Source organism: Acipenser ruthenus, chromosome 19 (assembly GCF_902713425.1).
Source record: "Acipenser ruthenus chromosome 19, fAciRut3.2 maternal haplotype, whole genome shotgun sequence".
NCBI classification, from domain to species: domain Eukaryota; kingdom Metazoa; phylum Chordata; class Actinopteri; order Acipenseriformes; family Acipenseridae; genus Acipenser; species Acipenser ruthenus.
Genome location: NC_081207.1, coordinates 7653887 through 7672114, shown reverse-complemented (window position 1 = coordinate 7672114; position 18228 = coordinate 7653887). Strand labels below are relative to the sequence as shown.

The 18228-nt window shown below is 39.0% G+C and overlaps 1 protein-coding gene across 1 annotated transcript in view; it reads left to right on the top strand.

Annotated features, from left to right (window-relative positions):
* tbcd (tubulin folding cofactor D) overlaps positions 1-18228 on the top strand; it is a 137661-nt gene that overhangs the window by 109916 nt on the left and 9517 nt on the right. The window contains exons 34-37 of the mRNA XM_034040536.3: positions 6087-6208; positions 7784-7861; positions 9813-9902; positions 11630-11717. Of these exons, the coding sequence (XP_033896427.2) occupies positions 6087-6208; positions 7784-7861; positions 9813-9902; positions 11630-11717 (378 nt within the window). The remainder of the gene's footprint in view (positions 1-6086; positions 6209-7783; positions 7862-9812; positions 9903-11629; positions 11718-18228) is intronic.

The following is an 18228-nucleotide window of genomic DNA, read 5'->3' as shown; positions in this document are numbered from 1 at the left end:
GGACAACTAGAAGCTGCTAGAGACTGGAAAATGCTGGCAGATGTTGGACAACGGCTTATTTTCCCACTGCATCAGCATGCCTTGTTCACTGGTAGAGTTAACAGTGCCATGGGAGGATGCTGTGGATGAGGTGTATAAAAGGAAGACACTTTGGTACAAACTAGCTGCTGAAGCGGAACAGCGAGGATGGAGAGTCCAGGTTTACCCAGTGGAGGTAGGTTGTCGAGGATTTGGGCGCACTCGACAACCCGGTTTCTCAGAGACACTGTATTCAGTGGTCAAGATTTGCGACTCAATAGTGAAGAACTTATCTGAAGCAGAGGAGCAGCAGCTGTCTCTGGTTGAGACAAAACGATTCTGGTTGGGTACCTCAAGCACAGTAGAAAAAAAAAAAAAACATTGATATAAAGGAAGGTATGTAAGCTGGACTTAGCTGAGTGGGGAACGGAGGGGGGTGATGCTGGGACGCCAGAATCACTGTCTAGCCGTCTTAAGGTGTCGTGAGCTAGTCGACGAAACACCAAGGATGGAAGGTGCCTATTTGAAGACCCCAGAGAAGTACCCTACTCAGCTTAGTCCAGACTGTTGTCATGCTGATGCGCTAGGGAGGCCGCACTGTTGTTGATCCCCGGAGCCAGCATTGCAGCCATTTTGTGTGCTGATGCGCCAGGGAGGCAAAATAGGCTGATCCCTGGAGCCAGCATTACACTTCAGCCATCAACACCAGGCAGAAGGATATCTGTAACGCAGATGGATCACATTAGTTTACACTAAAAGAAGCTATGTCTTAGTTGGTGCTTATCTTGGCGAGAGCTGAGTCCAATATCAACATGAAGTTTTAACACCTACTCTCATGTAATGGAAATCATTATATATAGATACTGATGCACAAAAGAAGGTCTAATGGATTTAATCAAATATTTTAAACATAGATATCAAACAAAATCACAGAAAATGTGAACAATGTGAACAAAAATACAGATCAAAGTTTTCAGTATGAAACGTGACACACTGTCAAAATGAAAACATTACAAAGTTAGTATCGGGTATGACCTCCCTGAGCATTAACACAATCCTGGCAGTGTTGATGCAGACCTGATCAGCCTCTGGATAGACTGCTGTGGGATGTTCCACCACTCTTCCACAAAGGCGTTCTTGTGTTAAAGGAGATTCCTCCCCATATCATCACACTTCCACCGCCCCACCAGTTGGCTTGAACAACGCAACAATGCTCACCACAACTTGGTGGGCCGGTGTGGTGACTCTCTGCCTTCCAGGACGTGGCCTGTCCCTCACCGAGCCGGTTTCCTGGTTTCTCTGGACTAGTCTGCTGATTTTTGAAGCAGAACATCTCATTCTCTGGGCAACTTTGCTAACAGACAGGCCACCTTCAATCATGCCGATAGCAACCAGCATGGGCGTCCACAGATAGGTGCAAGAGGGGCACTTGCCCCACCCTGGAATCAGAATTTACAAAAAAAAACAATAGTTGTACAGTGTTTTTCAGGAAAATTAATAGACCGATCTTAAGATCTGTGTTTTAAAAATGTGTATTCAGTTAATTTTTTTTTTTTTTTTAAATAAACAAATAAAAACAGACTACCTCTAATTTTCTTAGAGACGTCCTCCCTCTCCTACGTATCGAGACAAAGACACACACACACTCGCACACACACACACTAGGGCTTCTTGCTTTCTGTGTTTTCTTCTGACTTTTCGTCTCTCCTTTACAAATTAATTTCACAATTAACAGTTTCTCTGTTTCAATTCAGAAACCAAAACCCATTAAACAGTGCTCAGGGACATTTTAAAAGGGGAGTTACATTTAAACACGACAAAAACACAGATGCTGGTGAGTAAATGACTCTTGAGATGAATATTATTTAAGGTAGGGCTAAGGAAAGGCCATGTGTGCGTGACGAATCATTACTATTTGCATACGTTTTGCGCGTGAAGAAGATGCCAGCGCCCAGTGAAAGGAGTGTTTGCTTCCAAATGTTTTTTAAACCTCATTCTGTTTAGAAAAACATCCTCGATCACACATGTACCAGCAGAGGAGGTTGACTTGATCACAACGAGCGAGCATATCCCTTATATGCAAAAAAAGACTGAAAAAAAAACACCACTCTACAGCAAGCAGTTCTCAGAAATCCTGCTACCATCTAAACACAAAATATGTTGCCTGTAAGTGTAAAAAGTGGTCAAAAATGATGGACTGAATGGGCTAACACTGCTTCTAAAACACAGAGCACCTATGAGGCACACAGATATAGAGAACATTTCTGAATTCCTAAAAACTGTAGGAAATCCGTGTGCTGACTGACCCTAAAGGTTGGTTTATACTTCTCTCGCAGACAAAAGCCGTATGTCAGCTGCAGACACGTCTACGGGTGCACCAGAAGGATTGAAGCACCCCCGAGTTTGCAGACTGTTTGACACAGCAAAGTTATCGTAGCTGTTGGTTATACTTTCAGCCAGTCTGCGTTACTGCCGGTGTCGACTTGTGACTAGGGTTGCCAACAGGCTCCACAATTCCGGGACACTGAGACGGAACGGGATTTTAAAATTGACCCTAAACTGAATGAAGTGAATGTGTAAATTGGCTCCTATATATTTGCTAAAATGAATACTGTTGCTGAATTACTATGAGCAGCAAACAAGTAAAACTGATCAGCTGTTCACCATACTGCCTACTGAGCAACGTTACTGATTTGATTGGGAGAGTAATTGCATGTTATGGGCAGTTTAATATTAATGAACAGAAAATAAATAGCGACGTTAACTTCTTATATATATAAATTGATACAATATTTTAGTAAGAAAAAGGGCTTTTGCAGTAAGTGAAATTGTAGAAACAAACAATCAGGATGCTGGTACCTGGGCATTACTTAGCAGTCCATAAAACAGAACTGTGTGCATGGCAAGTGGAGTTGCTCAGCCCCACTGCTGTATAAGCGGTTTCCTGGCACCCCAAGCACTGAAACAGGCTTCAGTTGTTAAAGGCCCTCTTTTTGAGCAGGTGGCACCAGGTGTGTTTGATGGTTTTGAAATTGCACCCAGAGCCACAAGAAGACAGAGCTGACGCCGCTAATCACATTGCGCTTGTGTTTCGTCTCTGTTCAGACCCGGGTCTCAAGTGGTGAAAGATGGGAGCCTTAAACCACTTCCATTTCTCCAGCTCTGAGAAAAAAAGATTCTGTGCATCTTTTAATGGGAGCAGACCGTTTTTTAAATTTTGAAGGGAAATCAGCAATAAAAAAAAAAATCCATATAAAAATGAATAATTTACTGTCCGGAAGCAAATTTAAATTCACCCATGTAGGTATAGTTCTACCAAAAAGAAAGTTCATGGTTTGACTTCCACCATATGGAAGTCAAACCATGAGCTTTCTTTTTGGTAGAACTATACCCAAAAAGTAATGCAAGAACACTGTGAAGTGGGATTTCCTTCAAACGCTAAAACCCACTTCTATTCTCTTGAAACCAGCCTGTGTTCATTTACTTTTCCAAATTTTCTAAACCTTGTGGTGTAAAGTGTATTAATCTGTGTCACGATCGCACAGTAGGAGTGCTGTAAGAAGACATCTGGAGTGTGGAGTCTGTATTGAAACGTTTTGCTTTGTAGTACCATTCGGAAAGATAATTGGTTATTTAAGGAAGTCATCCTGCTCGAATTGAAGTAACCACATTTGTACAACAGCACCAAGACATTGCATGTAAGCATACTTACAAACCTTTCTCAGTGAACAAATTGTCATCTCCTATATTGTTGGCAAGTATTGTGTTTTCTTTCCCTAAAAGGTTTTTTTTGACACTGTATATTGAATTTAAAAATACATATATATATATTCAGGATTATAAAATTCCTTTTAACACCAATATCGTACTTTTGCTAATCCAAACGAGTTGGCACAGAAGCCTGTTGATTGACTTGTTTGGTCTTTGCTTTATGTATGTATTTTTTTATTTTTTTTTATTTTTTTACATAACAAATAAGTAGTGTTCCACGTTTTCGTTTTTTGTCTTAAAAAAATCTGGGAATTTTTCGGAGTTTATTTTACGTATATTAAAATAGGGATAAAACCTGTAAAAAAAAAATAATAATAATTAATTGAAACATTGGTAAAAATCGGGGTGGGGAATCTCAGTCTACACACTTTACATGTAGAATATGATGTGTAGCAGTTCTGGTTTCTTATTAGGTTTAACGTCCCTGGCATGTCTGATGAAGTACAATCTGTGCAAGTCGAAGCCACATTTTCCCAAGTTAGCTGGTACTTTACGAAACGTTTGGGCAATCGCTGTGCTGACGGAAACAGTATCTACAGAAGGTATGAACATGACATCGGCACAAAACAAGTCAGGTTTATTTGCCTTGAAATCATAAAAATAAAATAAAATTGACAGAACTGTGTGGTGCAAGCCATCGAAAGACGCGTCAAAAATCACACTGGACATTTCCATCAATGCGTTCCATAAGTTTACCAACTAAAGCATCACCATGTTCTGTCAAATATTTACGATTTAAGATTGTCGGTGTTAGGCAGTGTTTTAGCTGATGGACAGACAGTACTTTCACAAGTAGTCACCAATACATACCTCTCTGCAATAAACAGTGGCTGTCCAGCAAAGCACAGCGCTCTGACAAACTCATTAACAGTCATTCTGCTCTCTCTTTTATTAAAGTGCGTGTAAAAGCCGCATAAATGGATTGCTTGTCTCTCAGTTTATTTTTTATTTTTTTTATTTAGTCGTTGACAATTAGTTTTTATTATTTTCTCCCCAATTTGAAATGCCCAATTATTTTTAGGCTCAGCTCACCGCTACCACCCCTGCGCTGACTCGGGAGGGGCGAAGATGAACACACGCTGTCCTCCGAAGCGTGTGCCGTCAGCGGCCCACTTCTTTACACTCTGCAGACTCACCATGCAGCCACCTCAGAGCTACAGCGTCGGAGGACAACGCAGCTCTGGGCAGCTTACAGGCAAGCCCGCAGGCGCCCGGCCAGACTACAGGGGTCGTTGGTGCGCGGTGAGCCGAGGACACCCTGGCCGACCTAACCTTCCCTCCCCCTGGACGACGCTCGGCCAATTAAGCGCCACCCCCTGGGAGCTCCTGTCCACGGTCAGCTGTGGAATAGCCTGGACTCGAACCTGCGACGTCCAGGCTATAGAGCGCATCTTGCACTCTAGCGAGTGCTTTTACTGGATGTGCCACTCGGGAGCCCTCAGTTCACTTTCTTGTTTTAGTTTAATGTGTCGCTTATTTTTCAGTATGTTCTTTTATTGTCCGCGCGAACATGTAGGCCTACCTCAATGCAGCAGTATGCATCTTCTGCCTCATCTGAACCAATTCTGCTGTTTTTGCTTTTTGTATACTTAGAAACATTAGTTTTCTTTTGAATATTCATAATCTGATTTATGTTTTCTCCCCATTCCTCATCCACTAAAAATATTTTATTTTCGTGTAAGTATTTCAATTTAATTTTTGATCAAGCTAGTAGTTACTACGCCCAGCAATTGCCACAGTAATCAGACTTTGATTTGCCAACATAATCAGGTGATTGTTAAATGACAGAGAACCACAGTTGGTCCTCTGACGTCTAAACATCTGCTGTATCCTAGGATACCGTGCAGGGCTGCCACAATGTCAGAGTCAAAATAAAACAGCATTAAAATCAAATTATTGTGTATTTCATAGAAAGTAGTACCGGGATAATATTGAATAATAGACAACAAATGAGTATAAATCAGTAAAAACCGATGTCCAGTTAAAAAAGAAAAAAAAAATCTGTAATTTTTCGAAAAAATTCTGTAATTTTTCGGTAAAATTCTGAATAAACCGGAAACGCGGAAAACACTACAAATAAGTAATAACCTTTGAATAAAAAACAGCTGTAAATGTTTCATGCTTATCATACAATATGACATTGAAGGTTTCTACATCCATAATTATGATAGCATGGTTTGGATTATAAATCAGTCTGAAGAACGTTATGGAACTTCTGCAATTGCTGTTTTTTTATTTAGTAAATCCAGAAAGCTGTCTTCTCCTTATCATTAAACGTATAACCTTTTATATTGCAGGTTCGATTCTCAGCCCAGTCCCTCTTTGATTATCTTAAGACGATACAACAGGACGCGACTGCCATGAACAATTTTGGGTGCACTTTGCTGCAGATCTTCAGGGATAATGTGCGGAATGACAGGTAGGGGGCGCTTGACTGTAGAAACAGAAGATTTACTGAACTAAAAACAAATAACCTTGATCACCCTAATGCAGATAATATTTGAGTTCAATTTCTTTATTTTCCTGGTTTTGTTATTTCTTCCTGTGCCTTGTAATTCATGTAATTGTTAATCAATAATTATTCTACTAATCAAAATATTAAGATTTGTAGATGGCTGAAGTACAGGAGCTATGGGTGTAGCTTAGCTTTGTCACAGAGTTGTTATAAAAGCACACCTTTTAACCTTTGTCCAGATGTATATGCCATCACCTCTTTCTGCGCTACTGGAGAAAGCACCCATTGAAATAGATGGGCATACTTTCCCATGATCACATTTCCTGTTCTGTAAAGGTTAATTATCAGTTGGTAATTCAAGTAAGAAATGGTTTGTGATGTGAACTTGGACCCAAGGTGATGCAAACCATTTTGATTGTTGGAAAGTAATACCTGGTTTGACAGTAGCCATGATTTTTTTGTAACTTATATAGGAAATGTTATTAACTAAAGTGGATGTGATTATTTATTATAAGTGTAGAATGTAAGACTGATATGATCCTAAATTACTGTTTGAAAAAATTATTTCAAGGTTGAAGCTGTAATGTGAAGTGTTTTTTTTTTATATATATGTATAGAGTTTCCTAATAAGGCAAGCAATCATGAATGAACCTGTCAACCCCCACTTTTTTCTGCAGGATAAAGTTAATATTTATTTCATATTTTTTTGTTTGTTTGGTATGAGTGACAAGTCAGTTGTTGAGTGAAAGCACTGACAAATTCTGAAAGGCTTTTCTAATTGTGAAGCCCTGAACAAGGTAACTGTCACTAATTATAAGGAACTATTTTTAAGTTGACTGTTTTTCTGTGACCTCTTGGATCCTGAAAGGACCCGAACCGATTTAAGGTTTAGTCTATGCAGTAATGTTTCTCTGGGAAGTTAAAGTGTTGTGGAGTTCTCTTGAGATCAGTGTGTTTGAGTTAGGGAGCATGTGCTAGTAAAACCTGTGAGACACATTGTCTTCTTTACAAGAAGGTCCTGGGGGAAGAAGTCAAGTTACAGTACAACTTTAACACCATACAAATAGAAATTGCAATATTTAATGACCTTTGTACAAATCACACTTTTAATATCCTTTCACACACCCAAATGCATCCAAGGGAAATCCAACTGTTAATGTTACAAAACTAATTACAAACTTAGGCGCACTTTTAAGCCCCTAAATTAAACTTCCTAACAAATAACAGGACGTTGTATAATGAGAAATACAATAATTTGGTTCACTGACAGTTCCATGTTTTCACATTCTAATTTTAATTTGAACCCTGAAAATGTTTGCAAAACTCGAGCTGGAGAAAAAGCTATGAAAATAAACCTGTAGCCTAATAGCTTGATTACCCTTTCCCAGTTCCAATTTCACAAAGAGCTCTTGTAAAGCTAAACTTTATACAGTATCTGGTTGTAACTAATCCAAAATAGCATCAATTCTTTCCCATCAATATTCACTACCTAAGTCTGGTGCTCCTTTGAAGCAGAGTAATTCCATTCTTTATGCCTAGGGTCTCCATCCCACTGCTGAAGATGATTGATCAGATGCTGGCCAATGGATGCTTTGATATCTTTGCAAAAGAAGAAAAGTAAGTCTTTCTCCTAACACTCCAGCGTTTTTACATACTGTACACTTGAAAGATGCTCAAAGTGTCATGCTTCAACTGAATGATTTTCAAGGCGACCACTGCAGGTCAACCAGTCACAGCTGTGAGCAAGTCTCCATTGGTTTCAATGTAAATGTCTTTTGAAAGCCAATAAGTGAGTGTCAGATTAATTTGGTCCAGGCAGGAAATGGACAGAATAAACTGTCTAAGAGGACAGCTAAGATTCAGATACTCTGTGCCCAGTTGGGGTCCTCTTAAAGAAATCGAAACTGCTAGTAAGAGAAACAAAACTAATATTAACAAAAAACGAATATTATGTGACCAAGGGAAATAAGGAACGTGTTTGCTTTGCCAATATCAGGTTTTATTATACTGTGTGTGACTTATTGCACTCTGGAATAAGATGGATTCAAAGTTTGTTCTGCAGAGACAAATGAAAGCCAGTGGCACTGGTACTTCTGAGGCGTGATTGTGCTGAATTTTGAGGTGGCTTGTGACATAGACTAATGGCCACTGGGAGCTAAATGGAGCCCAGCTTATTTCATATGTGACCTGAGCCAAACCCAGACCTCCGAAGGCATAACAAGACAGTGAATTAGCCACACTACGCCATCTTGCCCCCTAACCAAGGCAGAAAGACATAGCCTGGTTTATTAAATTACATGCACACACTGTTTTAATTATTTCTGTAAAAAGCCCTCAGGCCTTGAACCATCAGAAACTCAACTCCCAGGTGCCATCCCATAAAAAAAGAGTGCACTACCCCTCTCTCAGATTGCAGGACCACCATGGGCCAAGTCAGTATAGATCTAGTTGAAATGCAGCTCACCTTTTTCTTAGAAAAACATTCTTCAGTCAGACACACCGGATTCCCAGGAGTGAAGGAAATACCACTGATCCCTTTTCCCAAGGGATCCCCTCCTGTTTTGGTTGGTTTCGTGCCGACGCAACTCATGGGGTTTGAAAGAGTAACGGCCTTTTGATATATATGTTTAAAAAGAAGCGGCTCTGTTTTTGTTTCAAATGTGGAGCCATCAGGTGACAGAAGGAATGGGCAGGTCTGTTCAAATACAAAGGTGTCATGGACATTTCTCCCATTTTGCTTAATCACTTCCAGATGTGTATTCAAATTAGCCTATTTGTGCTCTGTTCTTCACTAATGTCAGCAGCGGCAGATCGATTTACAATCACAGCCCATCTAGCATTTCCTGATTGCCCGCTGTTGAAAAGTGAAATGATGGACACAATAAGTAGAGAGAGAGAGGGGAAAGCGGGGGACGGGGGGCGGCATATTCTTTTTATTATTTTCAGTGTGAAAGTTATTCGTTGATAAAATTTTAAAAATTATGAAGTTGTTACTCAAAAAGTAGTTTTAATTTAGTAAAACAAAAAATACTTGTTCAGGAAGTTGTCTCCATGCAGGAACATGCCAATTTGTGTCTTGTTACAAATCTGAGCTAATTGAAATCTTTAGCATCTGTTTGGTTAAAGCTTACTAAAGACTGAAAGGTGGCCAAAGATACTAGTTTGTGAATCAGTTGAGACACATTCAGCATAGTTGGTGCCGCTCAGTACTGCATTTATGATCTTTTAGCTTAACTTGGAACTTATGTGAAATCTTGTTAAGTTCTATATACAAATATTCTTTAATTTCATAGCTAAAAAATATATAGAATTAGTAACACTGTAAGTAAATCTATAAAAAGTAAAATAAAACCAGCAACCTCTCAAATTACCTTATAAAACAGGAGAGAAATACAGTACTGTACAGCAGAAAGGGCTGTCATTTCAGTTTGAATATTTTGTATATTTGTCCCAGCATTACTTTAGCTCCTCATTCCCCTATGTCTCTTGGGTATATTGGCCCATTGTGAACAATATAGAGGCAGGGGATATAGCTGAAGGACTGACAATACCATCTTGTTTCCCGTAGTCATCAGTTCGGCATGGACTTGCTTGCTCTTTGCAAAGAAGAAATCAGGAAGTCCAAAGACATCCAGAAGCTTCGATCCAGCATTGCTGTGTAAGTATGATAGATAGATAGATAGATAGATAGAAAATGTTGGTTCTAGTGAATTTGATGCTCAATGAGAGCTGAAGCCGAGTGTCTCTGGCTTCACACAGACCCTCTGTTGACAGTCACCATGATTGGTTCCCATCACAGCTCAGTCAGTGCACCTGAATACTTACCTAAACACCCCCTGCCATTCTGTCCTGGGCCTCTGTTAAGCAGATACTGGTAGTTTTCGGAAGTGGAGTAATGAACACTGGGTTTTAATTTCACTTGTGAACTTGAGCTAGATTTGAAACCAGACCTCTGTAGGTGAAAGCAATGAAAGATCAGGGAATTAGCCAGCGGTGATTCTTATGCCTTACATTTTACATTTTCAAACACGATCTGTCAGTGTTGATACTTAAAATTAGATTTTGTACAAGAAATGCAATCTTCAACCCAAGTGATATTGTGCATGTAAGGCCATATTCACAAAGCATATACCAGCTTGCTAAGTTAACCACAGTAAGTTAAGAAAGAAAAAAAACTTTTTTTAAAAAGCTTCAGATAACTATCTCAGTCTATTTTAAGAGCTATTACTATTACAAGAACATATTTGTTTCTTGGTAGTACACAAAAACGGTGCAAACTATTTCAAGCTCACTGGTAAATGTGAAGTGAATATGACCCACCCCTTGTCTATAGAAATCATATCTTTAAAATGGGTTTAAAAGGTAACTAACCATAAGTATGTAACCACATACTACATTTGTAAAAGAGTATGAGAGAGCAGGGCCAAGCCCTCATTTCATCTGATATATAACTACGCAGTACAGCTGAGACAGCAATCTGACAAGCCTAGAGCCTCAGGCACTGGAGATTAATGTGGGATCCACAAACACCAAACCTGGGAGCAAACTTACATCCATCTGTAGTTTTCTTTTTCTGTGTACACACATTGATTTTTACACACAGGTCCAAAGGGAGCTGATTCAGTTGGTGGTTGATTTCACGAATACAGTTAACTGTATCTCCAGTTAAACCCCCTCAGACCAGCTCACACAACTCCCTGCTCTTGTCAGTCTAAAGACACTGTATTTGAACTAACTCTACTGAGAAAATATTCCTATTGCAGTATTGAGGGATTCTTATGATTATTAATGTGCAACAACATAACAAAGACCGTTTCGCCTTTCTGCACCAAAGTAACCATCAGCCGTTTTGATCCAAAATAAAAATGAAGCAAGTTCCTGTTAACTAAAAAAAACAAAACCGAAGTGTTAAAACCTCAGAAAGCATGCTGAATAGTGTTGATCAGATGACAGTATGAGTTTGAAAAAAATCATCTTTATTTGGGTGGGTCTTTAATGGATTAAAAAGGGAGTTTTGGGCTAAACTGACTGATCTGGAATCCCCAACAGACCAGCCATGTGAAAGTTTTGTGCAACTTTTCAGCAACAATAGTGGGAAAGCAGAAAGAGGCATGATAGCGAGAGCCTGTGTGAGATACGTGTCACTCAACGCAGTGGCTGCATTTACCACTATTGTGACAACAAAAAAACCTGCTGTTGGAGCTTTTTTCAGCCGAGCTACTTGTCGTACCAACTGTTACATTTTTTTGGCCAAAGTGTAGAAAGAAAGTGTAGCGCAGACAGTGTGTGGGCTGCGACCGTGTTATCATTCACTACTGCAGGCAACTTAACAAATTGGTGATAATTCAAGTTATTGATCTGATAATAAGAAATGTGTTTTTACAGATTTTGCGGCCTGATTCAGTTCCAAGGGGACATCCGGAAGAAGGTTCTGTTGCAACTTTTGCTGCTGCTCTGTCACCCATTCCCTGTTGTGAGTATGTGTGTTTGTGGCCAGCATTACTCACCGTGTCCCCTATTGTAAAAAGAGCTATAGTGTCTGAGCTATATTTGTCATATCAATACAGTAAATAAATCGGAATTAAAACTAATGTAAATGGTTGGCCTTTGGTTATTATTGGATATTTTTGTATATATCGCTAATAAATAAACTGGCATGTATTTAAGAGGGGAAAAAAGCTGCAAAACCCTAAGCTAATTAAATCACAGCACAGATCATGCCACACACACATTTTGCTGTGTAAGAAAAATATATTTTTGAAGTTTGTGGTGTTTTTGACCTTGGACAGCATCAGTAATCAAAGCCCATGACACATGTCTAACCAAAGCACTGACCCTGTTATTACCCCACCCAATTTAATAGTCTATCTGCTATTGCAGCTATGATTTACAGTATGGCCAGGTGAACCAGTGCCATATTTTAAGTCACACTCAGATGATCATCATAAACCAATAACTAGAATTGATTTAGTGCATTTTGATGCAATAAAAAAAATTCCATAAACATTCCCGGAGGCATTAACAGCTTTGTAGAATATAAGCCCTCTATTGTTTTATTGTCCGTGGCCAATGAGGCAGCTGTTAGCTGGGTCATGTGGAAACTGGAAGCAGGCCAGCTTTTATTCATCCAGCAAAAATCTGCCAATGAGTCAGTAAATTGAGGAATCCATACAGGCAGGGGGTGGTGTTCAAGACATGCTCTTGTCTGAGTAATGCGAGGCCAGGGTTGCATTTTAATTGTTTTTGGATTCCTTGGTAGGCACCCTGGTTTTTAACTGTTCACTCACCAGCTTTTTTTTCTAATTTTTTTTTTTTTTTTTTTTACGTATGGATACTGCATTGTTTAGACAAGGGGTCTGGACATGATGCATTCACATTCTTGATGTTTCTGGGCATGGGGTAAAGTAGGAATGGCCTATACTGAAATGTTCTCCCTAGGTAGTAGTTTTTTCTCTCTCGCTGTTGTCTTCTGTAATAGAGAGAGATGGAAGTAAAGTAATACTCCGATGCCTAGTTTAATTACGTGGCACTTTACCCCCCTAACATCTTATTGTGACTGTTTGTCTAAAGGAAGAGAAAGGAACATTTCTAGCAGGGGCGTTGATGCGCTGTTTGCTTTAGATGACTGTCAGAAACGCTGATAATATGATTAGCAGTAATAATTGTGCAGTACGTAATCAAGACTAAACAAATTATACATAATATCACAACAATCAATTATTGTTCCAACCTTAATCAGAGGTGTAGCTTACCCTATGGAATGTTTGTTTGAAGATTTTCTGATACAATAACATTATATATTACAAACCAAGTTTTTAGAGTGTATCGGCATTTCTGAATCAAGAATTGTTAACTGCAGCAATATATTTTGATAGTACCGAGGATATAAAGGAATGTGTTACACAATGTATTGCGATGTCTATCTTCCCAAAATTTTCCAATGAAGAACAATTTATATCCACTAGATAGTAAGTACTTTTATGTATTTATATATTGCCTTTCATACAACAGTATCTCAAAGCACTTTACAAGTCAATAAAAACAAAAATGACAAAAAACCCCCATCAATATTAGTAGAGAAAAAAAAAAAGAAAAGAACTCTTAACATTTTGTATAAAATGCTGGTCTAAAAAAGGGAGTTTTTAATCTTCATTTAAAAATATTAAGTGACTCTGCATCTCTAATGTCAGATGGTAGTTTATTTCCTAATCTGGGAGTATTGTAACTAAAAACTCTTTTCCCTTTCCTTTTTGTCTTAATCTTTGGGAAGGACAGAAGACCAGAATCGGCCGACCTTAAAGCATGTCTAGGTACATATAGGGACAACAGCTCTTTAGATAATCAGTGCCAGGCCATGTAGTGTTTTGTAAGTCAAAAGTAGGATCTTATAATCAATTATATATCTTACTGGAAGCCAGTGTAGAGCAGAGGAGTTCCCTTTTAAGTAGGGAATATTAACCATGACAAAATGAGTGTTCCCCTTTTAAGACACCTGAACCTGAAAACTTTACACCAAAGACACTCGTCAGAGGAGGGTGACTTAGTGCTGCTCCGCCCCCGCGAGCATAAAGCCATGGGTGCGTTCAATAGACAGCACTCCAGAGCGTTACGTGGCGCTTTCTGTTGAATGGCCTGGAGGCCGAGAGCGCTTCTTAGCGTTAGCTAACATTCTCAATGGCCGTTTCAAAATGGCAGAGGTACAATACCAGTGTGACTGTGGTGTCATTTATTGGACTTTCTGACCAACATATCTATGTGCATTCTTTTTCATAAAAAAATATGATAGTTTATTTAAATTAACAGCAAAATTATTTGACTATTTTCCGTTTTAAATGCAGTGAGTCTGCAGCATTTTTATTTTGATCAGAATCACACTTTTGGAGAAGCTACACCCTTTGACTTTAACCACTGCGTCTGCGATTGCACTTGTTTCATCAGCTGGATTTTTATATTAAGAATATTATTGTTATTAATATCATTGTAATAATTGTTTAATTATTACATTACAGTGCTGTTTACCTTGTGTTTCGCTTTGCGTTAGCTATTGGTTGTATTATATACTGTGTTTAATTTTTCTTACAGATAGGTAAGTATTGAAAGCCGAGCAGCCACTGCTGCCGTTGCTGTTTTAGTGCAGCTATCCAGCAGCACCATTACAAAGGCTTGTTCGCAAGCAGGCTAGTTTTTGTCTTTCAACAAGCTATAACCGTGAAAAGGCATGGTCTGTTAACCCAACAAAAAGAGCATTGCAGTAATCCAGTCTAGATGAGACAAAAGCATGAATTGGTTTCTCAGAATACGAGAAAGACAAGACCAAATCTTGGCAATATTTCCTAGCTGATAAAAAGACACTTTGGTGACATTACGGATATGAGCCTCAAAACGTAAATCGGAATCAAATATGAATCCCCAAATTTCTGGCCTCTGATTTTGTGTTTGAATTCAAATTACTCAACTCTGTTTTTAGAGAATTGGTAAATTCCAGTTGTTGCTGAGAATCCTAAATCAAAACTTCTGTCTTATTTGAGTTTAGCTGCAAAAAATAGAGACATCCAATTAAATCAAAGACCGCAGAGGTTTCCCCAGGTTTCACAGAAATATAAAGCTATGTGTAATCAGCATAGCTGTGAAAATGTACACTATGCTTACGAAATATCTCCCCCAGCGGTAGCATGTATAAAGAAGATAGTAGCTAACAAGAACTATGAGCATCATAAAGAGGAGTCATTTATTGCTAAAGCTTTAAGATTGGAAGTAATTTTCCTTACCACCCTGGTTTCATGTTTAAACTCTGGAGCATGGGGTTCTGCATTAAGTTCCAACTCATTTCATACTTGTTTTTAAATTTTTTTTTTTTTTTTTTTTACAGACAGGTTGATAAAGTTCTCTGTCCTGTTTTCAGTTTCGTTGGAACAGTATATAGCCTTTATATGGGTCCGTATGGCAAGATTCAGTTTTCTGAAGCCAACAGTAACATTGTGGTTGAGACCATTAACAGGAAGTGAGGGCAGCACAGTCTGTGAGGAGCTGTTATTTGGTTGACAGCTGTATGGAATATACTTTGTGACATCTGCCAGTACAAGACGAATAGAAATAAAGGGTTTCTTTTTCCCATTTTTAGACTTTTTATATTATAGACATCTGGGGGGTTAAACCGTACCTGCAGCCTTAGTCTTAACCCTACTTTTGTTTATTTGTTTATTTAGCAGATGCCTTTATCCAAGGCGACTTACAGAGACTAGGGTGTGTGAACTATGCATCAGCTGCAGAGTCACTTACAATTACGTCTCACCTGAAAGTCGGAGCACAAGGAGGTTAAGTGACTTGCTCAGGGTCACGCAATGAGTCAGTGGCTTAAGTGGGATTTGAACCGGGGACCTCCTGGTTACAAGCCCTTTTCTTAATTGTGGACCATTTATCACGGTGTGTTTTATTATAATTTGTGATGTTCAGGGGGAGGTAAATACAGTGTTTAGTTCTTGATTACCCTGTTGTTGGGAATCTTCTCCTGGTATACCCTGGAAGGATGAATGCTGTAGTTTACTTTAAGCATCATTGTGGATGCGCCCATCCACCGTGCCAGAACTGTGTGTGAATGGTTTGAGAAGCATGACAGCAACTTCAGGCTAGAGCCTTGCTACCCGACCCGAGCCCGACGGGACCTGTTTGGGTCGGATAAGGTGCAGTTTGTATATTATGGTTCGGACTCGGGTCGGGTCGGGAAGATTCTTTGAGAAATTACCTCTCACAAACCTGCTTATTCGTTTTGTGCAGACTGTCAAATGCTGCGTCGCCGGCCTTTACTAAGTAACCACAGGATATAATTAATTTCCACCGCAACTAACAACCAATAATCATCTCGTCAACAAATGCTGTGTGGGCGGTCTTAACCGGATACAGTTCAGTTGTAAAACACCAATGTCACCATTTAACATAGTCAGTCTTATACAAATGCACACACAAAAAAAACAAGTGCAATGCAATCAATATAATGCTATCAATACAACTGATAGCTCTCATCAGTCGACAATTCATGCCATTTTTAGATAGACACAAACTGTTTCGTTCCAGTTAATGATACAAAATGTATTTGTCCCACAGTAAACTATATGCATTTGTTTAAATGTAAAGAACGACTAAATGTACAGTATTAAAACACTGCTCTTTAATTCACCGTTCACTTTCTTTCTTTTTTTCTTGCACTCGTAATGTGCTGTCATAGGCAAACGTGAAACTCGGTTTGTGTCATGACCAGCTTTATATCATGAATTATGCCTGCACGGCAATCAAGACTATCAACAGGAGAATGTGTAGCAGTGTAGCGTTCCGTTGCTGTAAAGGGTACGTCTAAATCCACTGTTTGGAAAAATTACAACATCGTTGTATTCAGCGACAATAAAAGTCCATGTGGCTTTGTACAATGCAGATCTTGCAAAACATTACTGAAATATGACAGCAAAAAGAAATTCATCTCTGCTGCGCACACTGAAAAGGGATGTATTCGTCCTGTAGCTGTTTTAAAAGCCATAGTTGTGGTCATTTGTTGTTGAACGTTAGTTTAGTGGTTTGATATGATATAGGCTTGTCCAAAATGAGTATGCAAATTTGCAGGAGCATCTTCTGTGTGGCTATTTATGGAAACAAAACCTGTTGTTATCTTCTTTTAAATCATGCAGTGTTGTATTACTAGGAAAGGAAGTAAATGAGAGATGATTTATTTTTTCTTTCTTTATGTTTTATCTGGAAACCAGGAATAGTCTACACTGAAGGTACTTAGTTGCAGTAGTGTATGTTAGGAATCTATTTGTGGAGATGGTCAGGTCGGGTATGCAGATATTTCAAAGGTCTCGGGCTCGGGTCGGGTTCGGATTTTGTTTGGTCGGGTTGGGTTCGGATCGGGTTTTAAATTTAGGCCCGAGCAGACCTCTACTTCAGGCTGCTTCCATGGCCACTGGGACGAACATGAATGCCTTGTTTGTCATCACGATCCTACCTCTCTGCACCAGTTGCATGAAATATCAGTTCCTGAGTAGATTAACATACTTAGAGACACCTTCCAGCACCTTGTGGAGTCTATGTCAAGGCTGTGATCAGGTCCTAATAAAGTGGCCAGGCAGTGTGTTTTGCTGATGTGTTGATTTGTTGCTGTTTAGAATGTTTGAAATAAACCCCAATGTCTGTTACTGATGGTTCAATGCGATTTTTTATACTTGATACAAAGTTATGTAAATGAGTGAGTAAATCTTTTTAAGTCTTGTTCCAAATAGTTAATGGCAAATAGCAATAAAAATATGGTACAGTATTACAAAATATTACTCATCAATTAACAGCAGCTATTCTGATTTCCTGACAATTGCCGTTTTGTAATATATAAAGTCAAAGTGAATCGCTTTCATAATGGTCATAATACGAAATAAGTCAATGTATGTACAATTTGTGGGTCTGTAAATCCCTGTTTATTTGCCTGAGACACAGTAAAGCCAAGTCACTTCAGACTTAGCACAGTGAGTAGAATGAGAAGGCACAACATGAACGCTAAGGAAAAGCAAGTTCAGAATTATAGTTAGGTAACCAGAACACTGACACAGTTTGACGAATCAGCCCATTGTGTGATGTATCACCCTTTGTGTTGCGTATTACTGCTTCAGTATGTGCTTTTACCCAATCTATGGGGACTTGTATTCTTGAAATCAGGTCTATCTAGTTAGTACTGTGTCACCCTTGCTCATCACTTGTAAGTGAAATGTAACATTTTTGTGGGTCAATACCATTAATGCTTCACAGAATAAAGGCTTTAGAAAAATACTTTGCCTTGCTTCATTTCAGCTTTTAACAGGATTTATTGCCCTCCCAGCTTATGACGTGTGAATTTTCCTTTTTAATGGTTGAGTTTGTGATGCATAACTGGAACTAACTCAATGTAGCCAAATTCAGTGGAACCAGCTGTATTTATAGTGTTCCTCTGATATCATTGTTTTTCTTTT